Below are 10,922 nucleotides of genomic sequence, written 5' to 3' on the forward strand. Positions count from 1 at the left end.
AAATTAATTTTTAAAAGATAATATTATATGTATAAATAAATTGTAAAAAAAAAAAATTATAATTATTAAACTGATATTTATCTAAGAAAATATGGAAGTCAAGTCAATCTTTGGACGCTAACACTGCCTTTCTTTTCTTCTAAGAAAAGACTCTGAAATATGGCACAAATGCGCGTACGGACGGATGCGCCTTTTAACTTTACTTTCCCTATCATTGCTCTCTACTTGTTCTTCTTATTCGCACTCTATCTTTCTCAAAATTCGTAGTTGCAGACTCTTGATCAAATATAATAGTTTCATTTGGTGATCATCATCAGGTACCTCTTTTTCATTACAAATTATTGGCTAATTACAACGTTAGAACTGCAGTTCTTGAGCTAATCATAGTGCTGTTTTTCTGCTTTTGTTTGCTTGTTTATTGCTTGGAATATTTTAACTGTTATTTCAACCAACAAATAGATGCAAACTTGAGGAAATTTTACAGGCTGAATTTATGGGATAAGTAATTAATGATTTAACATGCAGGTTATTGGTTTCAGTATTTTAGTAATTTGAAGAACTGAAATCGTTTGTCAATGGATAAGGGAGAAACGAATGGTGTTAGCTTGAGGGGTTTGGTGGACAAGGAGAAGAGCAAAATTGTTTTTGTTGAATCAGATGAAGACTTTATTGATATTCTCTTCAGTTTCTTGACAATGCCAATGGGAACAATCATCAGGCTCATCCGTAAGCAGCCACCAAGTTCAGGGTTAGGTTGCCTTAAAAATTTGTATGAAAGTGTTGAGAATTTGGGTGTGCAGCAATTTCAAACTGCAGCATGCAAGAACATGTTGCTGTACCCCAAAACTGCATCTGCAGCTCAGTGGGAGAAACTGAAATTGAAGATTGATGATTGTCAATTCCTGAAGTACTTTCTTTGCAGTAACAAATCATGCACCCTTAATGGCTACAAGTTATTGAGTCCCTACAGCGATGCCATTTGCGATTGCGGAAAGTACATGAATCAAGAGATGGATATGTTGGGGAGTAAAGTAGATAACCAATCACCATCAAGCACTCTATATGACTACTACGGGGTATTTGTTAAAGAACAAACACGAGTTATAATAAGTGATGAATTGCGAGTAATGCCCCCATGTACTGAAGTTAGCCTTTCTTTACTTTCCAAGTTACCAGGCTCGGATGAGAGCACCATTGAGGAACACAATTTTGACATAGGTGTAGAAGAGGTACTATCTATCTGAAGTTCGTACATTTTATTATCTAATTCTGCTTAGACTCGTATTAACATTCAGTATGGCATTGGATTGATTGTTAATTCTTCATCATAGTTTTGTGACCTTATATATTGTTTCAGGTTTTGAGTTTGCTCAAGTTCTCACTGGTATCAAAGACGCCTTTGACAGAAACCTTATGGAATAGTCCAATAAATGAATTGGGAAAAGAAGATCTTCATCAGAGCGGCTATATCAAATCTAGACTCAAAGAACCAGGATCAAATGTGAATGAGAAAATTCAAGTCAAGCTTATAACTAGCAAATCAATGAACATGGTTTGCTATGCAGAGGCAGGTGAAGATTTTGTTGATTTATTATTCAGTTTCCTCACTGTTCCACTTGGGCATATGGCAAAGCAAATGCACAGCGGCATTTCAAGAGGATGTATAAATCACCTATACAATAGTGTTCAAGAACTCGATGCCGAGAGGTACCTAAAATCAAATGATCATAAGGCCATGCTAGCCAATCCAAAGCTTGCCCCTGGTTTTAGCTATGAGAACAAGCAACTCGGCATTGAGGAAGATATACACCGGCCATATTATTACGCGCAGAAGAAAAATAAATCTGGAGGTTGGGATGATATACCATCTTATGATAGAATTAGTGTCCCTCCTGTGATTTCATTTGGTTCACCAGAGAGTATATTTTCAACATTAACTGTCAAGGAAACTAGAAGAAGAGGATTTGTGAAGGGGCCAGCAATGTTCACCATAACTGACAAGCTGATCATCACACCAATATCCGCAATCTCATGTCTGTCTCTTCTGAGCAAACTGAATAAACCTGTTGCTGACATTGAGTATCGTTTGGTGCACGTGGGCTGTGAGGAGGTAAGTTAAAGCATCAAATTTTGCAATAAAACTCTCATAAAGCATCACAATATCTACAAATATTGATTCTTCTACTACGTTTCATCTAACTGTATTTTAAGGTTTTTGCCACATATTGGACAGAGCATTTGCAGTCTTATTTATAGTGCCACAGCATTACCACCTCTTACCATTTAGGTTGCACAGATGGAGAGCCTTGATTGAGAAATTTTTATGCCATGAGAAACCGCATAACAGTAACCGTATATGTAATTAAATTTACTTTGTGAAATCTTCTTTGGTTGCAGGCTTTACATCTTATGGTGGCTTCTTTTGTGTCTGAATCGGTTCTAACTGATGTCTTTCTTAGCGAGCCAAATACAAAATATTGAGGCTATGAAAGAGTGCGTCTTCTCATCATGTCGGATTGCGAAGATCTTTTGTGGGGCAATCTCTCTGTATCTTGCAGACATGCAAACCGCAAATTACCATTCTAGAATTTTTCTTTACATTGAGTAATGAATATGTATATGTTAATTAAAACAATAATTGTTTTTTTTCTGGCCGAAAACACAAATGGAATCAATCAAATTTACAAAGCAAAACTCTAGGTGCCCCTAAGGAGTGGCTTGGGTTCAAGTCCTTGGCGAAATATAAAGGTTATACTCTTGATTGATATAGGTCAATGGTTGTTGGTTGATTATTATATCTGGAGTTTTACTTGTTCAGTATGATTAGTTTATTCTCAAATGGGTGATCTGAAATGGAATTCATCCCACTAAATTTACAAGAAAAAAGTTTATCATTTCTATGGGATTAAATCTAGAGTTATTGGGAAGTAAAAAATAGAAAAATTAAGACAATGATATTGCACAAGTAAATATTCTCACATTTATTGTTATTGTAGTTTCTACAGCTTTTTTTATTTATAATATACCTAAAAGCTATCCATTTTCACACATTCCATAATATATGAAAAATCAGGTAATATATCACATGTATTAGTAAACAGAATTAAAATTCTATTATTGTTAGATTGATTCATATGATTTGATGCAAAAATGGGATATTTTTTATAAACAGAAACAAATTCAAAATACTCAAAAATGGAAATGCATAGATGTCTACAATATCAAGGTTTTTATCATATACAATTTAAAGGATTTAGTAGGTTCCTTGATAAGGGCGCTTCAGAGAATGACTTCATAACTTTCCAAAAAATTGAAGATTCGGACCAAGAAAATGAATTTCCAATTATTTGTGGACATATTAATTGGTAGAACCATTGATAAAAGGAAGAAATATTGTATATGAATCACTGATATATTTTTCTGAATTATATGTATTCTCAGGATTAATTTGAAAAGACAGAGGGGACATGCAAGAACAAACAATTTTTGTTGGAAACATTCCTCTAATGAATTCTTTGGGAACCTCTCTAGTAAATGGAATATGCAATATTGGACCACAACGGATTTTCGTTATTTGCAAGTACGATAATATCATATTGGGAAGGAAGATTAGAATTAGAGATCGATAGAAAAGCAAGGATATGAGCTCGTGTGAGTAGGAAACAAAAAATATCTATTCTAGTTCTATCTTCAACTACGAGTTTGAATATAAGAGAAATTCCAGAAAATCTTTGCTACTCTAAAATTTTCTTGTCTTTCTTTATTGGTAAGGAGAAATAAGAATTTGGTCAAAAGAAAATGCTATTTTAGAATTTTATCAACAATTTGCTTGTGTAAATGGGGATCTGAAATTTTCAAAATCCTTATGTAAGGAATTGCAAAAGAAATTTTTTAACCAAAGATGTGAATTAGAAAGGATCGGTGATGAAAAATGAATTGGAGGTTAAATCTTGATAAGAGGAATTGCTAGTTTTCTAATATGAGATGTTCATCATAGTCATTATAAACACATTTGCCCAATTGATATGTACTAAAGAATCAATATTGAACTTATTACATCATTAGTAATTCATTCAAAAATTGGTTATTGAGAACTTTAGAAAGCCCATTTTGCAAAATCTCTAAGAAATTAAATAAAAAAAGGTGTGGATGCTTTATTTATTATTAAGTAAAGATGAATCCTATATGATAGCAACATAAAATTCTTTGATACTGGATTAAGGTATTTTGGAAGAACTGTTCCAACTCAATATTGTCAAGAATTCTTTATTATTGTGTCGGAATATGCTCATCTTCAAGGTATTTTTCACCTTCAATATTTTTGTATTAAAGATTCTCTCATTTCTTTTATTAAATATAATGATATAAATCGGGTGCAATGACAAGTAATTCCATGTTTTTTGGTTTGAAAAATGCATTATTAGAACTGGGTTGAAACATCAAATGGCTCTAGATTACGAAGTTCCTACCATAGGGATAACTTTTTCTATTTTAATATATATATATATATATATATATTATCATGTAATTGCCGATTTTTTTTTTTTAAATATGAGAGGGGGTAAGTGAACAATTAAGAAACCTCAAGGGTTTCTTGGGAAGTTTTCGTAAGAAAACATCAAAGTCAATGCCTTCTCTTTTCTTCCAAGAAAAGACTCTGAAAGATACCGCAAATGCAAGTACGGACGGATGCAGCTTTTAACTTAATATTTCTCTCTACATGTTCTTATTCACATTCTATCTTTCTCAAGATACGTAGTTGTAGACTCTTGAACAATATAATAGTTTCATTTGGCGATCATCATCAGGTACCTTATTTTGATCACAAATTTTTGGCTAATCATAACTTTAGAACTGAAGCACTTGAGCTAATCGTAAAGCGTTGTTTTTCTGCTTTTGTTTGCTAGGTTATTTCTTTCAATATTTTAACTGTGATTTCAACCATAAAATAGCTTCAAACTTGAGGAAATTTTACAGGCTGAATTTATGGGATAAGTAATTAGCGATTTATCATGCAGGTTATTGGTTTCAATAATTTAATAATTAGAAGAACTGAAATCGTTTGTCAATGGATAAGGGAGAAACGAATGGTGTTAGCTTGAGGGGTTTGGTGGACAAGAAGAAGAACAAAATTGTTTTTGTTGAATCAGATAAAGACTTTATTGATATTCTCTTCAGTTTCTTGACAATGCCAATGGGAACAGTCATAAGGCTCATCCGTAAGCAGCCACCAAGGTTGGGGATAGGTTGCCTTAAAAATTTGTATGAAAGTGTGGAGAATTTGGGTGTGCTGCAATTTCAAACTGCAGCATGCAAGAACATGTTGCTGTACCCCAAAACTGGATCTGCAGCTCCGTGGGAGAAACTGAAATTGAAGATTGATGATTGCCGACCCCAGAAGTACTTTCTTTGCGGTAACAAATCATGCACCCTTTCTGGCTACAAGTTATTGAGTCCCTACAGCGATGCCATTTGCTATTGCGGAGAGTACATGAATCGCGAGGTGCATCTGTTGGAGAGTAAAGTAGCTGTGCAATCACCATCAAGCACTCTATATGAGCATAACGGAGTATTTGTTAAAGAACAAACCCGACTTATAATAAGTGATGAATTGCAGGTAATGCCTGAAGCTAGCCTTTCTTCACTTTCCAAGCTACTAAGCTCAGATGGGAGCACCATTGAGGAACACAATTTCGACATAGGCTTAGATGAGGTACTATCTATCCGAAGTTGTTACGTTTTTATTGTTGTTAATTCTTCATCATAGTTTTGTGACCTTATATATTGTTTCAGGTTTTGAGTTTGCTCAAGTTCTCATTAGTATCAAAGACACCTTTGACAGAAACTTTGTTGAAGAATAGTCCAATGAATGAATTGGGAAAAGAAGATTTTCATCAGAGCGGCTATATCAAATCTAGACTCAGAGAGCCAGCATCAAATGTGAATAAGAAAATTCAAGTCAAGCTTATAACTAGTAAATCAATGAAGATGGTTTGCTATGCAGAGGCAGGTGAAGATTTTGTTGATTTATTATTCAGTTTCCTCACTGTTCCACTTGGGCATATGGCAAAGCAAATGCACAGCGGCATTTCAAAGGGATGTATAAATCACCTATACAATAGTGTTCAAGAACTCGACACCGAGAAATACCTGAAATCAAATGAGCATAAGGCAATGCTAGCCAATCCAAAGCTTGCCCCTGGTTTTAAGTATGAGAACAATCAACTCAGTATCGAGGAAGATACACACCTGCCATATTATTACGCGCAGAAGAAAAATGAATTTGGAGATTGGGATGATATACTGTCTTCAGATAAAATTAGTCTCTCTTCTTGGATGCCATGTGATTCACAACAGAGTATAATTTCAACATTAACTGTCAAGGAAAGTAGAAGAAGAGGATTTGTGAAGGGACCTGCAATGTTCACCATAACTGACAAGCTGATCATAACACCTATATCCCCAATCTCATGTCTGTCTCTTCTGGGCAAACTGGATAAAGCTGTTGCTGACATTGAGGAACTTACTGTGCATGTGGGCTGTGAGGAGGTAAGTTAACTCATCAAATTCTGCAATAAAATTCTCATAAAGCATCACAATATCTACAAATATTGATTCTTCTACTCGGTTTCATCTAACTGTATTTTAAAGTTTTTGCCACATATTGGACAGAGCATTTGCAGTCTTATACATAGTACTGCAGCAGTGCCGCCTCTTACCATTTAGGTTGCACAGATGGAGAGCCTTGATTGAGAAATTTTTATGCCGTGAAAAGCCACATAAGATTAACCGTATATGTAATTAATTTACTTTGCGAAATCTTCTTTGGTTGCAGGCTTTACATCTTATGGTGGCTTCTTTTGTGTCTGAATCGGTTCTAACTGATGTCTTTCTTAGCAAGCCAAATACAGAATATTGAGGCTGTGAAAGAATACCTCTTCTTATTATGTCGGATTGCGAAGATCTTTTGTGGGGCAATCTCTCTGTATCTTGCAGACATGCAAAGCACAAATTACCATTCTAGAATTTTTCTTTATATTGAGTAATGAATATCTTTATATTAATTACAACAATAATTTTTTTTTCTGGCCAAAAACACAAATGGAATCAATCAAATTTGCAAAGCAAAACTCTAAGTGCCCCTAAGGGATGGCTTGGGTTCAAGTCTATAACAAAATATAAAAGTTATACTCTTGATTAATATGATTTAATGGTTATTAGTGGGTTATTATATCTAGAAGTTTATCTATTTAATATGATTGATTTAGTCTCGAAAAAATGATCCGATTTGAGAGGTCTTGTTACCCAAAAAAAACCTATTATAGGTTATAATATCAATAATAATAAAATTATTTATATATATTTTTTTAGTATATAAATAATGTTTTATGAATATTAAGATGAAGCAAGATCATAACAGTGCAATTTGGTTAGAGAAATATGATTGGTGTTCTTGAAATTTTATTACTTATAACAAGTTACTCTTAAAAAAGATTTGTTGTATGAGTTAAAGGAATGTTGTATTTAATGGTAGTTTGAGATGTTAATGCATGCCGAAATCCTACTTTAAGGAGGAATAAAAGACATTAAGTATGAATAGAATAAATGAATAACTCTGGAATAAAACTTAAGGTTTGAGTCTTGATTATTGAATTAGGAGCGAGCGTTCCAAGGTTAACGGGCATTCCAAAATTCTTTAATATTTTCTTGGATAGAGTAATGGCCAGACAACTCTTTCCCACCAAACTATGTTGAATTTTCAAAGTTTTTTTTATTAAATTTAAAAATATCATTTACCCACCCATGATCAGTTAAATTTAACGGAACTCTAACTTATAAAAATTTAATCTCATTTTCCCCCCTAAAAGTTTAAAAACTAATATTTTATCTCCTAAGTCAAGTTTGAAAAGATTATATTTTTCCTCCTAGGGTTTAGTTTCAAAACTCGTTCACTTTCTTTAGCGTAATAGTCGGTTGTCTCTCCCTCCCGACGGTTTTCCCTCCTCCGACAGCCCGTCTCAACTCTACTTCAACCCATCTGACGTCAAGAAACGTCGTCTGGAAAGAGAAATCATCTTCTCAAATGACGAAGACAAGATTGATCAATCTCATCTTCTTTGTCTAGGAAGACGATCGTCTTTCGAACGAAGACGATCGTCTTCCCAGACGCAGACGAGTCATCTTCACTAGGAATACGACGATTTCTCTTCCCAGATGACGTCTCTCAGCGTCGGATGGATTGGGGTGGAGTTGAGACGGGTTGTCGAAGGAGGGGAAACCGTCGGGAGGGAGAGACAGTCGGCGATGGCGCTAGAGAAAGTGAACGAGTTTCAAAACTAAACCCTAGGGGGGAAATGTGATCTTTTCAAACTTGGCTTAGGAGATAAAATATTAGTTTTTAAACTTTTAGGGGGGAAAATTAGATTAAATTTTCAGAGGTTAAGGTTTCGTTAAATTTAACCGGTTATGGGTAGATAAATGATATTTTCAAAATTAACGGAAAGAACTTTGAGAATTTAACATAGTTTGGGTGGGAAATAGTTCTTTGGCCTAGAGTAATTTGAAACCTTATGAAACATGTTTTAGCCCATAAAAGTCAAGAAGACGAAGAGCTTTATCATGAAGCTCTTTGTCTTCCCAACTTGAATTGTTGATCAAAGGAGAGAGAGATAAGGAATGAGAGACCATCAAAGGGAGAGAATGCGTCCAAAGGGAGAGATGGCTAAAGGATCAGTTGAATATTGAAGAGTAAAACCTAGGAGGGTTGTTTTTTAAACTTTGATCTAAGAGGAAATTATTATTTTTTAGTGTTTAGAAATAAAAGAAGATAAGATTTTGGTTAATTTTTAATATTATAAATAAAATAACAATTTTACCCTTAAAACTAACAAATTTAACAACATATTGGTAGGTAAAATGATTTTTCAAAATTAAAAAATAAAAACTTGAGAAAGCAACATTCTTTGGGTTGAATAGTCCTTTGGCCTTATATAAACCAATGTAATTGTTTAGATAAATATTAATAATCAATGTAATTGTTCTTGGTGTCTAATTACAAACAAAAAGGGTGCATTTTCATTTCTTTCATAATAATCATTCACTTAACATATAAATTGATCACTTGGAAATTCTTGGATGTTTACATACACATCCAAGAATTCCATGAAACTTGGAAATTGATCACTTACACCCCCAAAAAAAACAAACATGTAAATTTCCTTCATTAAACTTGAAAATGGATCGCTTACTAGAGTAATGTTATCAGGTGCAATCACATTGATATTGAATTGTTATGGTGAAGGTTGCAATTCCAGGAGGAATCACACCAATGAGATGTCATTACAATTGGAATTGATGCATTTTGAAGCAATTCTAGTTGGAATTACAATGAGATAACTAAAATTGGGTCGGTTCTCACCATCCCAAGTGTATTTTCGACCAAATTATATCATTCTAAATATGATATAATTATAATCATATATATCAGTTTGTCGTTGACATTATCATCGATTATTTTTTATTTTTATTTTTTAGATTATTAATCATTGAATTAATATAAACTAGGCATAAAAATATATTTAATAAAGCTTTAGAGGACCAAATTGTTAATAAACTTTATGAAGTGATGATATTTTATCTTTTTTAATGATGGTAATATGTTAATTAACAGATTTCACAGAGAAAACTGAATGACATGTAGAAAATGATCGTTTAAGAACTCATAAGGTTGCTAAGCATTAACTGAAAAAACTTTGGATGGGAAACATTGTTTTGTCTTTAGAAAACTATAATGTTTTAAAATTGGTCTGCTGATCGAACTGATTATCTTATTGATTTATAGTTTGATTAGTTGGTTTAATCTATTATCAAATTATAATAATTTTTTTAAAAATAATATTAGAATAACCAATGTATTTTGCACCTTAATAAGAAAATCAGAATAAAAAGTTTCAGTTGCGTGAAAAATTTACAAAGCAAGTCACTGTCTACCAAAGATATTTTAATGGATATACGATGCCCTTTTATAAATTATCAAATGCTCCACATGATGTTTCAAAACTTTAAAAGTTAGCTCATTATGTTACAAAAGGTTAAAACTAAAGTTCTTTTATATTTCATGAAGTCAGTTATTTCAATGGATATGAAATATTCTTTTTTTCATTTTATTTTTGGTCTTATGTTTCCTTTACAAGCCTTTAAAAATTGATCAAGTATAATCTAAAATAATCAAATTACTTAAATTTTCTAAAAATAATTAAACTTTAGTTAAACTTGATTTTATCGATTTTAATCAGTTCATCGATTTTGATCGGGTTAACCAAGTTAAAACCTAAACTAATTGTTAATATGAACTAAATTTAGAGTTAATTCTCCAACCAACCAGTTAAACCGGCTTGTCCAATTTTCAAATGTTTGGAAAGCTATCAAAGTGTCTTATCAAGTGTGGAAACTTAGGCCAATGACACAAGACAACATAGCCAGGAGGGTACAAAGTTACATTAAACTATCAACGTAATTTCCAACAATAACATTTTATCAAGTAGTCAAGAAGTAGACATGGATTTTTATGAGAATATAGCTAAAGTTCTCTGGGCTGTTTACTAGCATACGGGGCCCACCGTAATTTCCTTGTTATTCCTTCCGGGCTGTACACGTTGGGAATATTTGAGTACCCTCAGAAGTTGCCTGTGTGCGCTTTGAATGAACCCTTTGCTTGTCTGCTGACTTCTAATCAAGTAAGAACAGAAAATTATAAAATTCCTGCTATTGAGTTTGGTTACTGACACGTTTCTTATAAAATTCAAACTTTATTATATAAATTGAGATGAGCATAAATTGTTTGAATAAAATTAGAATGAGATAGCCTTATTCAAATTGAGACTGCAAACAAACCGAGTTGGGTTCAATTCGATTATCATGGA

The 10,922-nt window shown here is 33.1% G+C and overlaps 2 protein-coding genes and 1 pseudogene across 2 annotated transcripts; all 3 read left to right on the forward strand.

The window, feature by feature from the left end:
• The first annotated feature begins 158 nt into the window (after nt 1–158).
• Nucleotides 159–2,795, forward strand: LOC123225204. Its single transcript, XM_044649107.1, has 4 exons — nt 159–317; nt 526–1,229; nt 1,358–2,110; nt 2,398–2,795. The coding sequence occupies exons 2-4, from the start codon at nt 576–578 to the stop codon at nt 2,479–2,481; spliced, it is 1,491 nt and encodes a 496-aa protein (XP_044505042.1). The 5' UTR covers nt 159–317; nt 526–575; the 3' UTR covers nt 2,482–2,795.
• A 156-nt stretch (nt 2,796–2,951) lies between these two features.
• Nucleotides 2,952–3,935, forward strand: LOC123226262 (annotated as a pseudogene).
• Nucleotides 3,936–4,663: 728 nt separating this feature from the next.
• Nucleotides 4,664–7,067, forward strand: LOC123225369. The gene is made up of 4 exons (XM_044649302.1): nt 4,664–4,808; nt 5,019–5,713; nt 5,794–6,549; nt 6,836–7,067. The coding sequence occupies exons 2-4, from the start codon at nt 5,069–5,071 to the stop codon at nt 6,917–6,919; spliced, it is 1,485 nt and encodes a 494-aa protein (XP_044505237.1). The 5' UTR covers nt 4,664–4,808; nt 5,019–5,068; the 3' UTR covers nt 6,920–7,067.
• The last annotated feature ends 3,855 nt before the right edge of the window (nt 7,068–10,922 follow it).

This window comes from Mangifera indica, chromosome 9, assembly GCF_011075055.1.
Source record: "Mangifera indica cultivar Alphonso chromosome 9, CATAS_Mindica_2.1, whole genome shotgun sequence".
NCBI lineage: Eukaryota > Viridiplantae > Streptophyta > Magnoliopsida > Sapindales > Anacardiaceae > Mangifera > Mangifera indica.